General features: G+C 40.4%; 1 protein-coding gene across 1 annotated transcript; it reads right to left on the reverse strand.

Moving 5' to 3' along the window:
- Positions 1 to 1600: 1600 nt before the first annotated feature.
- Positions 1601 to 13828, reverse strand: eif2d (eukaryotic translation initiation factor 2D). The gene is made up of 15 exons (XM_067592562.1): positions 13589 to 13828; positions 11798 to 11988; positions 11618 to 11701; positions 11452 to 11542; positions 11259 to 11366; positions 9455 to 9708; positions 8964 to 9081; positions 8835 to 8880; positions 8621 to 8727; positions 8354 to 8509; positions 6940 to 7029; positions 6316 to 6411; positions 3818 to 3938; positions 1898 to 2072; positions 1601 to 1791 (listed from the first exon to the last, which is right to left on the reverse strand). The coding sequence occupies exons 1-15, from the start codon at positions 13642 to 13644 to the stop codon at positions 1721 to 1723; spliced, it is 1764 nt and encodes a 587-aa protein (XP_067448663.1). The 5' UTR covers positions 13645 to 13828; the 3' UTR covers positions 1601 to 1720.
- Between the last annotated feature and the right edge of the window lie 2608 nt (positions 13829 to 16436).

A 16436-nucleotide genomic window follows, 5' to 3' on the forward strand; every position in this document is an offset into this window, starting at 1 on the left:
CGTCCACAAAAACACTAAAAAAAATGATAAAGACTTGGAAAGCAAATTTGCAGATGGAACACTAGATTGGTCACCACAGAGGCCTGACCTCAGCATAACTGAGGCTGTGTAATTGCACACAGCCTCAGTTTATGTCGAGTCCATCACTAAAGAAGCACAATAACAACTAAAATCAAATGAAAAATTATGGCAAATCTTGCCAGGAGCTTGAAAGAATTTACCGCAGGAGAAATATAAAGTTTCCTTTGGTGTGGTGACTTTACCAAATACTGCATTTTTGAATTCTAAGAAACCCAGCACAAAATACTGACTTGTTTAAAACGGGATTTTGTTACTTTTTTTTTGCATCCATGTTTCTTGGTGTTGCTGCAAATACATATCCTGAAATGTGGTGGTTAATGTGTTGAAATAGAATTATTTATCTGGACAATCAGGTGTCCCAAAACTTAAAAACCTGAACCTGAAAGTGGCTGGTCTAGGAACAGTAGGGGGCGGGGGGGCCTTGCCCTGACCTTATTACCAGCGCTGTGGAGATCTTGTGCAAGGCCACTGATCTTTGACTGTTTAAGTGCAGCTGCACAGTGGCCAGCAGATCACTAAAGTTTTACTGAGCAGCTTCCAGTTGCAAATGTGGGAATACAGGCTAAGAATTGCTGTATGGAGGCACCCTGCTGGTCTAGAGGTTAAGTCAGAGCCATGAACCGCAACGTCCCTGGTTTGCGTCCAGCTGGGAACCTTTGTTGCATGTCACTCACAGTCTCTCTCTCACCTCATATGTACTCTGTCGGCTGTTTAATGAAAGCATAAAATGCCAAAAAAAAAACAACTTTGAAAAACCAATGGCAGTATTTAAATCTACGTTGTTTTTAAAATCATGAGGAACATGCTTACTCATTGAATATAAGCAATCAGTATGAACACACACATCTTTTTTGCTGAGTCCAAAATAAATTGTTCATAACTTCTGCTTCCAAAGGACACACGAGACTGTAAATTTCCCTCCCTTTTTTTATGTATGTCTTTATTGCATTTAGAAAGAGTACAAATTTTCAAGCCCAAATTGGCTTTTCATCAGGCTGAGGCCTTTTGTATGAATATTTTAAAAAGGGAACATTGTACAGTGTTTTGAGTTTTTGGGAAGCAGAAGGTATTCACTGTATATAGAAACAATTTAATCCACAAACCATAACATTTAATAAAATGTTAAAAGTTGAACACTGTGTGCAGTCTTGTTTTGAGAACATCAACCTAACTGGAGAAATTAAGTCAAATAATTTGAGAAACACTAATGTAATGAAACTTCCTCCTCTTCTGAAATGCTTTCAGGGCCGAAATGTTGGGCATAGCATTAAACTGAGTGTAAGACTGCCATGCTGACATTACTGTTTGATCAGTTTGCATTGAATGTTTAATATGACAGTTTTGAACATCTGAATCTGAGAGAAGAGTTGTCTCCAAAAGTTATCTTTCACCATCAGAAACGAATTACCATGCAGTGAAACAATGCTGGCCTGGTTCAACTAACCCCATCAGTAAATTTACTCTGAAACATCTCTGGGAGCAAAAGGCAGAACAACACAAACAGCCTCTTTCATCAATCTTCAGAGGGTGACAATGAATCAACTTTATTACATGAGTGGCCAACAGTTGTTGTTTTTGTGTTTACATCCAGTAAAGCAGCTCTGAAGACAGTAAATGGTTGGTATAATAGGTTGAAATGCTACTTCTTCTTGCCACTTTTTGGAGCTTTTTCTAATCCTTGGATGTACTTGCGAGGGATTTGATAATGATCTGAAATTGAAATAAAAGATTTGACAAAATTAATTTATTTGTACAAATAAATCGATTGAGAAAATAATTTTAACCTGTAAGATATTAGTGTTATTAAGTTCCAAACCTTGCAACAAATGGCCGACTTGTTGAATCTGGTTGCCTTGGATCTGGACCAGGACTTTGTCCTTGGCCCCAGGAATAGGCTGTAAGACAGAGCTGGCCTGGACTCTGTGCTGCAAAGCAGTGGCCACGACTGAAGGATCCAAACCGTACACTTCCAGGTTCTTTATTAGAGTCACCTAACGGAAGCACATGGAAACAATTACAGTCAAGGTAGCCAGGCAGATATATCAACTGATGTTACATGTTACCGAAGACACACACACACACAAATATTTGTATGTCAGTAAGTAACAAGAAACTGCGGTAGAAGGTATGTTTGAGGTGATTGAGAAACAGTCTCCATTACATACGGTGCTTTCGGACCAAACAGTTCTGGGGGCTCCCTGAGAGGAACTACCCACTGGGGAGCCCTCCCGAGAACTACATACCTTCAAAGGTTTTTTTTTCTATTTGCATTCGCACTGCCAATAGGAACGCTGGTGACGTAAGCCGGCCGGCGGTTGGAAAAGGAACATCACTTCTGCACGAGCCACAACAACAACAAGAAGGAGGATGCTGTGATCGGAGCTTTGTGTTTGTTGTGTGTCAAGGGTTTCATGATAATAATGGAGTTGGAAAGGAGACGCTTGAATTCAAACTATGCGGTTGTTTTACATTGGTTTTGGTGGTTGCCGGTGATACATGTGTTCGACTAATCACAGTACACTTACGTCACTCAAGTTTCTTCTTATGCTGGGAGAGTATCTCCCCTGAAGTAGGAGCTAAACTAGGAATACCACTCGCGGTTGTATGTCTCCGCCAACCAGTCAAGTTGCAGTTTACATTCATGTCTGTCTACACTCATATAATATTTGTACTGAAGACTTTGAAGGAATTTAATAAAATCACCACAGTTTCAAGGTGGGCAACCAAGATTAGTGTCAACAATTCAGTATCTGACCAAATGTGAAATATGGTCATTATCTCCCCTTCTGTTCCTGAGTTATAGCATTGAATAATGGCCAGAAAAGTCTTTTTGCAGAACATTATGACATCACAGTGAAGTTAACCTTATACCTTTTGGATATAAAAAGTCATCACTTCATCATTTTAATCCTATTAGACATCTGTGTGAAATTTTGTCATAATTAGCATAATTAGCATGAATTCTTGAGTTATGGCCAAAACATGTTTTGTGAGGTCAATGACCTTGACCTTTGACCACCAACATCTGATTAGATCATCCTTGAGTCCAAGTGTACATTTGTGCCAAAACTGAAGAAATTTCTTCAAAGCGTTCCTGAGCTATCACGTTCATGAGAATAGGACGGATGGAGGGACAACCCAAAAACGTAACGCCTCCGGGCCATGGCTATTGCTGGTGCAGAGACATAAAATGTCCCTCAAAACGGCCAGCCTGTTGTTCAGTCCACCACTTTGGTCAAGATTTAAAAAATAATCTCGACAGTTACTGGATTGCTTGCTATGAAATTTGTGTAGACATTAATGGTCCCTAAAGGATGAAGCCAAATGACTTTTCAGGTAGCACCACCAGCAGGTTGTCATTTGTGGTTAAGACTGAAATGTCTCAACAACTACTGGATGAATTGCCAGACAGACATTCGTGTCTTTTAAGGGTGAATTGTAACCACTTTGGTGATCCCTTCACTTTGCTAACATGCTAACGAAGATGGTTATGGAAAACATTCCTTTTAAACATCAGCATTTAAGCATTGCCATTGTGGGCATGTTAGCATGCTTAAGTTAGTGTTTAACTAAAAGCTCAGCTATTCCCGAGTACAGCCTCACAGAGCCACTAGCATGGCTGTAGACTCTTGTTAAACTCTAAAATGTCAGTATTGTTATAAAGAATTTTGAAGAAAACCACAATGATCAACAGCTGCAGCAAAATAATGTTATGGATTGTACCAGAAGTTATCACCTTCTTATTGGAGCCTCGAGAAGCCACAGTGATGTCTATGGGCTCAATGTGGCCCTTCTTTATTAACGGTGCTTGTCCAGGAAACACAACTTGATAGCACTCCTGCATTTTTCCCAACGTCCTGTGAAATGAGGAAATGTTTAAGACAAAAGTCAGATGATAGAGAGACAGAGACTGGTGCAGATACTGTTGAACTGTGTCTGCCTGCTATCTATCCATCTGTGTATCTAACACTGTGATGTAAACTAAAGCTGTATTTATACTTTTTTTTCATTTGCTTTCTCAGAGGGTGACAGTGTAGAGGGTTGCACTGGAATTAGCTTTTCTACCTAAATTAAAAATACAAATACTTAAAAAGAGATGATCCCAAGCCATGAAATCCTTATTTACTCTCAGTAATGAGGAATGCACTGAAGAATGCTTTGATACATCACAAAATATTAATTTGTATGGTGTTACAGAAAAGAATACTGAGCCTTTCTTCACCTTGCCATGTTGTCCTCACTATCAACAATCTCTATTGGCCAAACTCACCAATCAGAGTCCATTGACCATAATGTGTATTTGTATTTTTTGAGGAGGTGCATATCAGCTTCAGCAGTACCTCCCATGGAGCTACACAAAATCTGATTATAATTATAATAAACATGTTTTATCATATCTATAAGAAAGATAATAATTTGCATCTGAAAATTAGTTGATATATGGGTGTTGACCCTAAGACATCTTGGTCATGAACCTTCTGCAGGGTTGGGCTTAAGGACATGTTGCTATGACAACAGCTCCAGATACATTTTAAGCCATCTTTGAAGAAGGGGTGGAAAAAACACAATGCAATAAAGGTTAGTGTTGAACTATTTTGCCCAGTTATTAGTACCATCAAATCTCACCAACGCTTTCCCATTAAAGCAGCACATGGATTGAGGCAAAAGGAACTAAAAACATTATGGATCATGGTCCTTGTTTCTTTGATGATTTAAGTTATTTTTCATAGCAACAGATAAAAACCAGATGCTCAAGCGTCAGACCTCAGAGCTGCAGAGATATTGTTGTTTACAGATCAGATTTGGATTACAGATGGCATTGGGATTATGGTGATTATTTTATCCTGCGTCCTACAATGATGATGCTGACTGCCTCCACCTGCCCACATTAGAGTAAACACAGTGTTTTTACATGCTGACTAATGATGGTACACATTACAGGATGATGATGTTCAGTCAATCTAGAGCTGCAACGATTAGTCAATCAACAACTAATTTTATAATGAAATGATCATTAATAATTAATCATTTTAAAGGCAAAAATGCCAACTTTCAACTTCTCAAATGTGAGGCAGAGCTGTTTTTAAGTCTTTCGGCCCAAGTCTGAGTCAAGTCTCAAGTCTCCATCTCTGAAGTGAGGATTTTATGCTTTTCTTTGGGGCTAACTAAGGATTATTTTCATTATTGATTAATCTGTTGATTATTTTTCGGGATTGGTTGATTTGTTGTTTGGTCTATACAGTATTATCAGTATTAGGTGAACTGCGGTCTGGGTTCAGACCCAGACACCGTCCTATCTGGACCCAGACTTATATCTGATAAATTATTGAGAATTCTTGAATTTTGATGGAGCGTTTCCATTTTAACCGGTGCAGCTTTTCTAGCCTTTACGGCACTGGTTTACCAGCCCAGGAAACTCACAGACTAATAAGTCTCACCCACCTGGTAGGAGAAAACAATTTATTGCTCTCAATTGACTTTGTATTGAGTGAAGGTGCCTCTTTGTCACTTCTGTCTGCTAGCAAACAACAGAAAAATGTCTAAAAGCTGCTGTGTGGTGGGATGCACAACTAACAGTGTAAAGAACCCAGAACTAAGTTTTTATAAGCTGCCGAACAAATGACACATATACCTGGACTCGCTGTTAGTCACAGAGAACACGCAGGTTGAAAGTCAAAACAGAACAGTTGTTTAATTGAAAGGTATTTGTGCAGTATTTGTTGAAGCGCCACTACAAGACAAAGCATAAATCTTCTGAGCAAACATAACACTCAAATCCAAACTGAGAGCACAGAAAATAAAACATCTAAGAGCCCAATATGATCAATCCACCAGAATCCTAACACATCTCAGATTTAAAATCCTGGCAGGACAAACTACAGCTGACTTCTCTCACTTGGTTGAGACTGGCAAGATATGAAATGGAGTTAACAAAAAGAGGAAAAAGGGAAACTCAAGCTACACTTTTTATTTCATTTTTCTAAAATTATGCACTTTAAGATGAACATTTTTTAAAAGCTCTCTGTTATGTATTTTATTATTAAACACAGCCCCTATTTTACTTGTAATGAGAAAAGAACATTTATTTATTATTAGTTATTATTATTATATAATATATATTTATAGCCTGTCAGAATAGTAAGGATGGGTAGAGCATGACGCATCAAATGGCAACAGTTATGTTTAATATTGCACAAGGTCTCCTATAACATAAAATAAAATACATTTTTTTACCTGCTAAAGAGGTCATCCCACTTGAGAGACTCTATCTCCTGGTACTCTGATTTTTCCAGCAAGCAGTCACATAGAGTTGGGTTTATGGTCACATAACTGGTGGAGGGAAAAAAAAAAAAAAAAAAAAGTGAAATAGATGGATGGCACTAAACAGGACACACGCTGCCTTGTTAAGCTATGTCAGTGCCATGCTGCATTTTATTTAATTTCTTCCATCCCTCATTATCAATTTGTTACACATCGGAAGATGCACAAATTTTCATGACCTAAGAAGAAACATGAGATGCCTCTTCAGTTTCAGAGTCACATTTATTCATTTTAGCCAATTATAACAGCATCAAATGGCCAAGGGTCAGATCTGTATTTGTTCAGTGGCCATTAAGGTTGCCCTTTTACCACCGCTTATGAAAGGACTGGCATGGTGGTTACACTTAAACCCCAACTGAGCTCAATATTTTTTTACATTTTACACCTATAATGGAGGGTCTTCGTCTTTTTATTGTGAGATGAGAATAAATTCTTATATCTCCATGTATCATAACCTCTACCAAACACTGTTGGTGAAGGTAATAATAAATCTAATGCCTGTGGTTTGTGGTTTCAAAAAGTTAAGCATCTACTTACTTCTTATTAATTTTATCCACCAATTCATTCTTCTTCACGTACTCTGTGACAATACCTCTCACTTCAGTAGGCTGCAGTATTGTCCCTTTCCTATAGGTGCAAGAATGAACATGAAAATGTGAGAAATCTATTAAGATATGTTCAGCTTTAAGAAAGGCATATTTGGGAGATCTTTAATGTCTTTGTCATTCTGCTGAATTTAACGCCAATTAAAAAAAAATAAAGAAACAAAGCTGGCAAAACCAGCCTATTTCCATTTGAACACAGCTATTTAAAGATCTCCTCCAAACATGGTTTAAGACATACAAAAATACTCTGCTTGGAATAATAATAATGTGCGTCTGATGTGGTTTTTCCACAAAATCAAGCTCAATAAGCTTGTAAAAAATTCTTGAAATAGCATCTCCTCCTTCCCCTTCATTGAAAAATCCAGAATCTATGAAGATGCAAATATTTTTCATTTCAAAAGTTTAACTGCTGGACACAAGATGTCTCTTACTTCACTGTAAAGTCCATTCTCATTGTCTGGAGACTTCAAGTTTCCACCTTTCACTTTGCAGCTGCATACCAGCTTCCAAACTAGTTGTGATGTCACAAAGTCATACTTTTACGTATATGTCTTAAACTCAGATTTTCAATGAGCAAGGAGAAACTTTCCCTCTTCAGCAGTTAATAGAAAAACAGTCTTCTTGTGTTGACAAGCGTGTACAACAAAGCAATAGATATACTGACTGGAAAATGAACCATAACTGAAAAAATGGCCTCTGATGACCTCATATTCTGAGGGTGAGATTCATACATTATATTTTGACATGTTCAAGAGGGAAAAGTAAATCGTAGAATTAATGACTGCTGTATTCCACTGGGCAGCTTCAGTTTCATGATCCTGGTATTATGAACGCTGCTTAACTGTCACAGCTTACTGACAGACTTGAAAAGAAAGGAGCCAGTGTTAATGTTATTAGTAACACCTGTGCTTTTCCTACTTCCTGACAGGTCAAAGTGTCTGCTTTGCATCATATTTTAAAAATGTCAGTGGTGTGACACTATAGCTGTTCATGATGAAACAAAATGACGATGATTCATGAGGAATCTCAAGTAACTGCACCCTGTGGAGTAAACTGTTGTCCGCTTTATAGGGAGTAGGAAATGAATGATCAAGAGAGTTATTTTGGAAACAGCCAAGGATTAAAAAATGTATGACTTGTGTCACGGTAATATTATCTTACCCCCTTCACAGGGAGTTCAGAGGTCGAGGTCAGCAGCAGCGCAGCCCTCCTGTGTCATTCAAGTGAATATGAAACTTGTAAAGGCTTTCGGAAACACAAGCTTCAACTCTTCCTATATCCCCGTGGTGTCTGAACCATGCAAACATGTGGGTGCATCAAGAATCAGGGTTAAGAAACACACTCACCTCTTGTTTGAATCCACAAAAAGAGGCTCCAGCCGAGCTGACACAGAGTACAGAGTTGTGATCTCAGGAGGATGGTACGGAGTTTCCCCTTCTCCTGCATCCTGCACTGGAGCCGCTTCAATATCAGTCTCCTTGGGAGCAGCGAAGGAACGCAGTCTATAAAGTGTTGATGCAATGAAAAGTAAAAGGCTGGTCAGTCTGAATGTAGGTGGGCTGTGAGTTTGAATCCAACCAAGTTTCTTTATGTTGAGGCAAAGCTTGACTCACTCTCGATTATTCCAGTCTACCTCCACGATGCTCTCTACACCCTTGGTCAGTTCTTTCACTCGCACAAGGTTATGCTGCTGCTGCATGGCCTGTAGAAACTTGGACAACTGTTAGAAAAAAAAAAAATCTTTGAATAAATACTTACTGATTCCAAACTGACTCTTAATAATTATGTTTATGTGTGTTAAATGTCACATTCTGGATTTTGATATACCTTTTTATAGCTGGATTTTTTGATATCAAGTTGTTTTCCACTTGGGCTGGAAAAGAAAATATAAAAGATGTTTTCAGTGCTAAATTTCATCCCTCCTCAGTGCTTCTTAAAAGATGAATGGTACATTACCAGCAGGAGAACATGTGGTTGCGGAGAAATGTGCTGGTCAGCAGAGGGAGCTCTGACTTCTTCACCTTGCTCTTGAGAGCGTGGAAAAAACACTGCAACAGCAGGGCGTCCATTATCTCTGTGAAATCAGGGTATAACTTGGGTCACATCCTTTTTTCTCTGAACATGCTCCCAGTTTGCCACATCAGAAAATCTCCAGTTGGATCAACAAAAAACACAACCACATGGTCACAAAAGTAACTCAGCGAGCTCAAAAGCCTGCTCTGCAACATCTTAGTTGTGAATGTCTCAGTTTGATTTGAATCTGGGATAACAGTACTTATGAGGCTGTAGCCGAGTCTTATTAAAAGCAGATTCAGCACAACTGTGGTGATAAGTACCTCAATGCCAGATCCACAACTTCAAACTCTTTTTATTGACATTTTAATACTTGCACTTCCCAACAACCCGTTTACAATTAGACAAATATGAGATGTGACTAAATCTGGTACCTTGTGGTGTTCTCAGGTCATCATCTTCATCTTCTTGTTCATTGCCCTTTTCACCCTTCTCTTCCTCCTGCTCAGTCAGGCTCAGCTCCTCAGTACCAGAACAGACTTGATCAATGACCGTTTCTCCGGGACTCTGCTCCTCCTCCACACACTCCTCAACCTCCTCATCGACCTCATACTCCTCTCCATTCACCCCTTGTCCTTCACTCTCGGCATAAGATAAAGTAGGAGGACATGATTTATCTCCAAAAGCCCTAGAAAAGTATATAAAAACACATGTGAAATGTTTACTCAAATCATTTTGGTACCAGTTCTACATTTGAGGCAATGTATATTGTAATTTCTATTTAGAGGATTATTGAGCTTAATAAAAGCAAATAAATAATAAAAATGGTGGATTATTTTGATAAATAGAGTGAACTCAATATTAAAAGAATAGTTTGACATTTTGAGAAGTACACTTTCTTGATGAGAGTCAGATGAGAAGATCAATCTCACTCTCTGTCCGGTAAATATACAGCTACAGTGAGCAGCTGGTTAGCTTAGCTTAGCATAAAGACTGGAAACAAGGGGAAACGGTTAGCCTGGCTCTGTCTGAAGGTAACAAATGCCTCCTAACACCTCTTGGCTCACTACTAAATGCTTTATAGCTCGCCTATTTCTTGGCCAGGTGCATTGACTGAAGTCTTGTCATAACCATGAGGTTGCCAGGCAACCAGCTGAAACCTGGTGTGCCTGGTCAAGAAATAGTTTAAATATAATATTAATATTAATTATTAACATTAATTATTGAGCCATTGAGGTGCTGGTAGGCAGATTTTGTCACCTTCACACAGAGCTTGGTTTAGCACATATTGAATGGACAGATATGAAAAAAAAACAACCAAACCTTATTTGCTTTTTTGCACATATTTTTTGATATTCCCAAAATGTCAAACTATTCCTTTAAATGCACAATATGTAATTTCAGCTGCTAGGGGTCTCTCAATCAAAACAATAACAAAAGACAGAGTTTGATGACATTGTGAAGTAGCGTGGTATCATGGGAGTTGTTGTCTTCATTGTTAAACAACCAGCTTCTTTGGGTTAGGATTACTCCAGTTTTCATCGTTCAGGATGTTTGTACCAGGAGCCAAATTATCTGCAGAGGTCTCATCCTCTCCAAAACAAACAGACTCAGTGATTAAAACAGGTAAAAACACTGAATAAAGCAGTTTCACATAAAAAAAATTTAAAAAAATCAGTGTTTCTCTGACGCTGTTCAGTGAGCACAGGACATCAGGTAGGAGCTGCTAGCCAAACTGCTGCTAACGTTTGTGCAGCTTGTTTCTCTGATAACTTCAGATCCAGACATCCCATGACTAAAATCCTTCATCCGGTTAAAAAATATATTTAAAAATGACCAAGATCTAAAAAGTTTATTATAAAAATGTGGCTTAAAACTGAATTCATAACAGTTTCTGGCAAACAACCACAACGTCGATAGATGCCATTGTAGCAGACAAACGACGCAGATGTATGCATCTTGCGCACATATACTCTTTGGCAGAGGGGGTATGACACCATTGACAGGCGACCACATGAAACGGACCGTTACCTTGATTAAAATTACAGATTTCTCTGGTTTGAAAATTGGGGATAATGTAAGTACATAATGTAAGTTCACAACTCAACAAAATAAAAAAAATAACATAGGTCTAGTCATTTTTAGACATTTTAATGCTGAATAGTTACATATTATAGCTTAGCTTAGCTATAGCAAAAATATATTTTTTTTAAATGTAGGACGATGGAAGCCACTCACCAGAGATTATCCATGTATGTGTGGAGAACACACACTCCTCTCCCTTTCATGCCCAAACTATGCATTTCTGCACTGGACACTGCAGCAGTGCCAACTGCAACAGGAGCTCTGCAATCAACCAGGAGAACACTGTCACACTTACACATGAGAAGGACATATGAGAGGTCTTTCCAAATATTTTATCATGACTTACCTATTATTCACTAATGTAACAGCACAGCAGTCCCCCTGTCTCACATCTGGAAGACCACTTGAAGGCACCACCACACCTGGGAGCATGAGATCTTTGGAGAAGCACAGTTGTTTAATCTTCAGTCAATCAATCTAAGTGCATCTTGATCTTAGAAAAAGAAGCATACCTGCCCCTCCAACCAACTTCTGAACCACAGGAGGCCATGTTCTGAATGTCGGCAGGGCAGAAGGGTAGCGCCAAAGCATATACACTGAAAAATATGACAATGAACAGATGAATAAGTCACTTAAAGGAGAGCTTTCAATACTTTCAACCATCCAAATGCAGTTTAATAGCTGTTTAATACCTGTAGGATAAAGTCGTTTCTCCAGTTCAAAGAACAGTGGATTTTTGTGAAGAACGTAAAGTGTTACAGCATCTCCCTTGTGTGCATAAATCTTCACAACATTTAATTCCTCTTTGTTGGGGACCAGGTCGGACAACTCATCAGCAGACAGTGCAGGAAAGGCTGCAGATATGTCAGCTTTGAGCTTTCTCCTAAAAGTAATAACAAAAACAAAAGTCTCATTTATTGGATAGTATCATACATTTTCATTTAGTAATAACTACTGCTACAGACAGACGTTTTGAATGACTGAATATAATGAACTAATACTTTTCACTTGCATACATCTGTACCCTGCAGTAATGCCTTCTGTTGATTTTTACATACACATATATTACATACACATAAATAACAATTAATAAATAATTAAGCCACACCTTCTGCACACTTCTCGTTTGGCTTAACACGCACAAATTATTGACTGTAGATACTGTACTGTGTATTTCTTTTTTCCAGTAAGATCCACTTGCCAAATAAATATCCCCAGAAACATATCTGTGCATTCAATCAACAACTACTGTTTAGTAATTATTTTGTCTCAGTGGACAGAAATTTGCCATTCATCTCGCCCACTCAGGGTGACATGTCAGCAGTAACTAATAACCAGAAGAGCTGACTTGTTTCTATTCATCACATTAGATTGCATAATGAGAGAGCCAGACTGAAACTGTCATTTTCAAATGGCAGACCAAGTATTTTAGAGATTACGCTGGGATAAATCTGACTGAATATTTGCTTTGTAGTGTTAGAAAACAAAAGTGTATCAGACAACCGTATTAGTAAAAATTCCAAGTTAATACAACAATAACAAACAAACAATGCCCTGGCTTAAACATATCACCAGTTTGTATGATTGATTCTTTTTTTAATTTTTGCTAAACAGATTACGGTTTAAGATTCAATCCTGATGTACAAAGAAAGATGGTCTGTTGATGTTTGGTACAAACCTAAATTAAGAACATATTGCCTGATGAAAAACAACCACAGCGTGGAGCCTTACGAGAAGCAGAATTTATCTAAAAGTCAAAGACCTCCGTGTGCACAGTTATGTTCAGAAACATTACCATCAGCTATAAAAACAGGCAGGTTTTACTGGTCTCCCTGAAGAGAAAAGACTGTTTGCTGTGTGATTTAAGTGAGACTGGAGTCCATTCTACATTTTATTGCTCATTATATAATCATTTAAGGGCTACACTATTAGTAAAATGCCCTTAATTTCTGATTCATTTTTCTGGATGAATGATTGTAAAAAAAAAACAACAACTTGTGCTGTGTTTCAAGAAGGGAACATTTTGTGTGGCTGATTTTAATTGTAGAGGTTGGTACAGAAGACAAAGTTATTTACAAAGTAATGTGAGAAGTTTTGTTCTCGTCTATGTTCGACAAATGTTTGACCAGTGCAGCTGTAATTTGGTGTCTTGTCCATGTGGGCTGGGCACTTGTATGTGCATTACTGAATAAATAAATAAATAACCAGCTGGTATTGAGCTGTATTTTTTGATAAATATTCATTAAGTCAACCGGACGCGTGTTTGCAATTAAAAATAACTAAGCTACAACTGATATGCTGGGGTCTGGATCTGTTATACTACTATGGACAAACATGAGGCAGGTGATGTTATTTTTGTACAGCCCAGTGATGCGTTTAAGGTTTAGTTTATGTGGACAGAAATCAAACTGCAGCTATGAATAAATGGCGACAAACAGAAGTGTGGGTTGAGCTGTCAGCAGGCAGCAGCAGGACTGACTCACCTGTCTGATCCTTTGATTACGGTGTTGGATTTGACACGAAACGTTTTGGCAAACATCTTCTCAGAAAATAAAACAATGCTGCGACGAATTCAGCGTTTCCGCTGTTGAGATCATAGGTCTGTTTTCAATACATGAGCTCAGAAATCAGATATAGCCAATTATATTTCTTATTGAGGATTTACAGAACTCAGCCGATCCTCGTTGGTTATGATGGTCCGACGGATATTTACTTCCGATGGGAAACTTCTTCTTCTTCTTTATTGTGTATTGGAGGTTGGCAAACCAGCTTAGAGGCGCACCACCGCCGCCAACTGGACTGGAGTGTGGAACAAGGGATTATGCAGGAAAAAAATCCTCTAGATTCTTTTAGCTAAATAAGTTTCGTTTAAAAACTTAATAATGCCACCGTATATTTTGCTTGCTGTTTTCCCCAAGAGACCTGACAATGAAAAGTCATGGTGTTTTGCCTTCTTTAGTGACTGAAGAAGGTGATTTCTCTTGATTTTGTGTTTCCTACAGTGAAGTAGTATATGTTCGACTGTTTCTGGTTGACTACAGTGTGTGCATTTTCCGGTTGGGTGCTTGCCTGTTTTATATAATGTATGGTTGAGACCTGTATGACCTATTCTCAGATGAGTGGTGACATTTTCTTCCCTTCGTTTTCAGCCCACCATCCTCCCAGCACAAACATGTCTTTGTATATCATGTACCGGCAGTTTCATTATCATCCCAATACTCCCGCCATATTGATTGTATGTCCTAATGAATGTCTTAGCTTCAGGTTTGCTTAATGGCATTTGTACGTTTACATACTTAATTCTGAGTGTTTATGAAGCGGAAGGGATGGGATCCAAGAGGCAGGGGCTGGAAACCATGACTGGAAGATAGGAAAGATTAGTGGAGTCACTCAGGAGGGTGACCAGGAGGCAGGAAAGAGGGGTGGAGTCACTTGGGATGGTGCCCGTAAGGCAGGACAGATGGCTGGTGTTGCTCTGGATGACTATCAGGAGGCAGGAAAGATGGGAGTCACCACTCAGGAGGATGAACGGAAGGTAGGACAGACAGCCAGTGTCACTCTGGAGGGCAACCAGGAGGCAGGACAGACGGGCAGAGTCGCTAAGGAAGGGCATGCGGAAGGCAGGACAGACGGCCTGTGTCGCTCCGGAGGGTGATCAGGAGGCAGGAAAGATGGGAGTCACCGCTCAGGAGGGCAAACGGAGGGCAGGACAGACAGCCAGTTTCGCTCTGGAGGGCAACCAGGAGGCAGGACAGACAACCAGTGTCACTCTGGAGGACGACTAGACTGGCTGAGCTGCTCTGGAGACCTGCGACATTGGTGGGACTGCTCTGGAAGGTGACCAGACAGCAGGATAGATGGGTGGAGTCACTCTGGAGATAAAGCATACAGCTGAAGGGCCAAACCGGAGGCCGGCAACTGGAGTGCAGGACCAGACCAGAGAAGACAGACAGGTGAGCCAGTGGAGCCAGGGAAACAGGAGGCTGCTGAAGCACAGCCACAGGAGACTGCTGCAGCACTGGAACAGAGGACCCCTGCAGCTCACTACAAACAGGGGACTGCTGTAGCTCAGCAGGAACAGAGGATAGCTGCAACTCAGCAGGAACTGGGGACCCTGTAGCTCAGCAGGAACAGGGCATTGCTGCAGCTAAGGAACAAGGGACTGTGACAACTCTGGAACAGGAGACTGCTGCAGTACAGCAAGTGAGGACCACTGCAGCACAAGAAAAGGCTGAGCCTCAGTAGTGGCACTGGGCAGCGTCGGGAACCATAGGGACCACATCTCCTTTTGGAGACTCCATAGTAGTCTGTGAAAATGGCAAGGCAAGTCCCTTCAAAGGGTGACCGCTGGACATCAGGGTGGCTCCTCAGCTGATCCATATTCAGCTCCTGAGGTTCAGGGAAGGCAGGATCAGGACAGGCGGATTATGGGCGAACCAGCTCAGGACAGACAGGAAGCTGGCTAGCCAGCTCAGAACAGGTAGGTTGCAGGCATATAAACCCAAGCCTAATCGACTAGAGTGCAGACTGGTTGTGAGCTGTCCAGGGTGCACCTGAAAGCTAGCAGGCTGGAGTGCAAGCTGAGGTGCAGGCTGGGATGTGGGCTGAGGTGCAGGCCGCGGTGCAAGCTGGGATGCAGGCCGAAACACAAAGGAGGCTGGAGTGACAGGCTCAGGTGAAATAGGACGGCTTGGCTGCTGGGGGCGAACCAGTTTGGAGGCTGGATGGCTACTGCTTGGCTGCTCCAGGGAGACATTGGGAGACTCTGAGGAAAACCAGGTGGCTGAAATGTTGGGCCTGGGAGGAACAGCGTTAAAAGTGACTTTCCACCTGGAGCCAGGGCCATCTCAGAATCCATCTTCCAGAAAGCAATGAGGAGCCTAAAAATTCTGGCTCTGTATCAAGAAGAATGTCTCTTGGTACACCAAAAGCCTCCCAGGTACTTGGGCTGACACCTGGATTCCACCAGGCATGACTGTGTCATGTTCTGGCTGCAATGTAGTTCTGTTCTTTCCTCCACACAGTGTCATACTCTACCAGGAACATTTCAGAAGTGGAGCACTTAATCCAGCAGCGCCAGAGAGGAGAGAGCCACCCCTCTGCCTGGAGAGGAAGCCAGGGACAGGGGCATGGCAACAGTGGTGTCATGACCAGTTGACTTCTGGCTTGGTGCCACCAGTTACAACGAAATGTTGATGTAGTGATGTAATATACGATTGAGAGTCTGCATAGGGTGTTTTATTTTGAAATCTCTATGCACCTGCTCTATGCAGCTTGACACGGCTCCTGTCAAAAATAGACAAGGCACATATGTTTAGTGGAGTGGAGAGC

The sequence above is a fragment of the Thunnus thynnus genome, chromosome 6 (genome assembly GCF_963924715.1).
Source record: "Thunnus thynnus chromosome 6, fThuThy2.1, whole genome shotgun sequence".
Taxonomy (NCBI): domain Eukaryota; kingdom Metazoa; phylum Chordata; class Actinopteri; order Scombriformes; family Scombridae; genus Thunnus; species Thunnus thynnus.

Coding starts and splice junctions, on each gene's coding strand:
- eif2d (XM_067592562.1), bottom strand. CDS start 13,644: ATGTTTGCCAAAACGTTTCGTGTCAAATCCAACACCGTAATCAAAGGA. Junction 11,543..11,617: donor GAAGTTGGTTGGAGGGGCAG/GTATGCTTCTTT, acceptor GCTTCTCCAAAG/ATCTCATGCTCCCAGGTGTG. Junction 6,412..6,939: donor GTGGATAAAATTAATAAGAA/GTAAGTAGATGC, acceptor TCCCTCCACCAG/TTATGTGACCATAAACCCAA.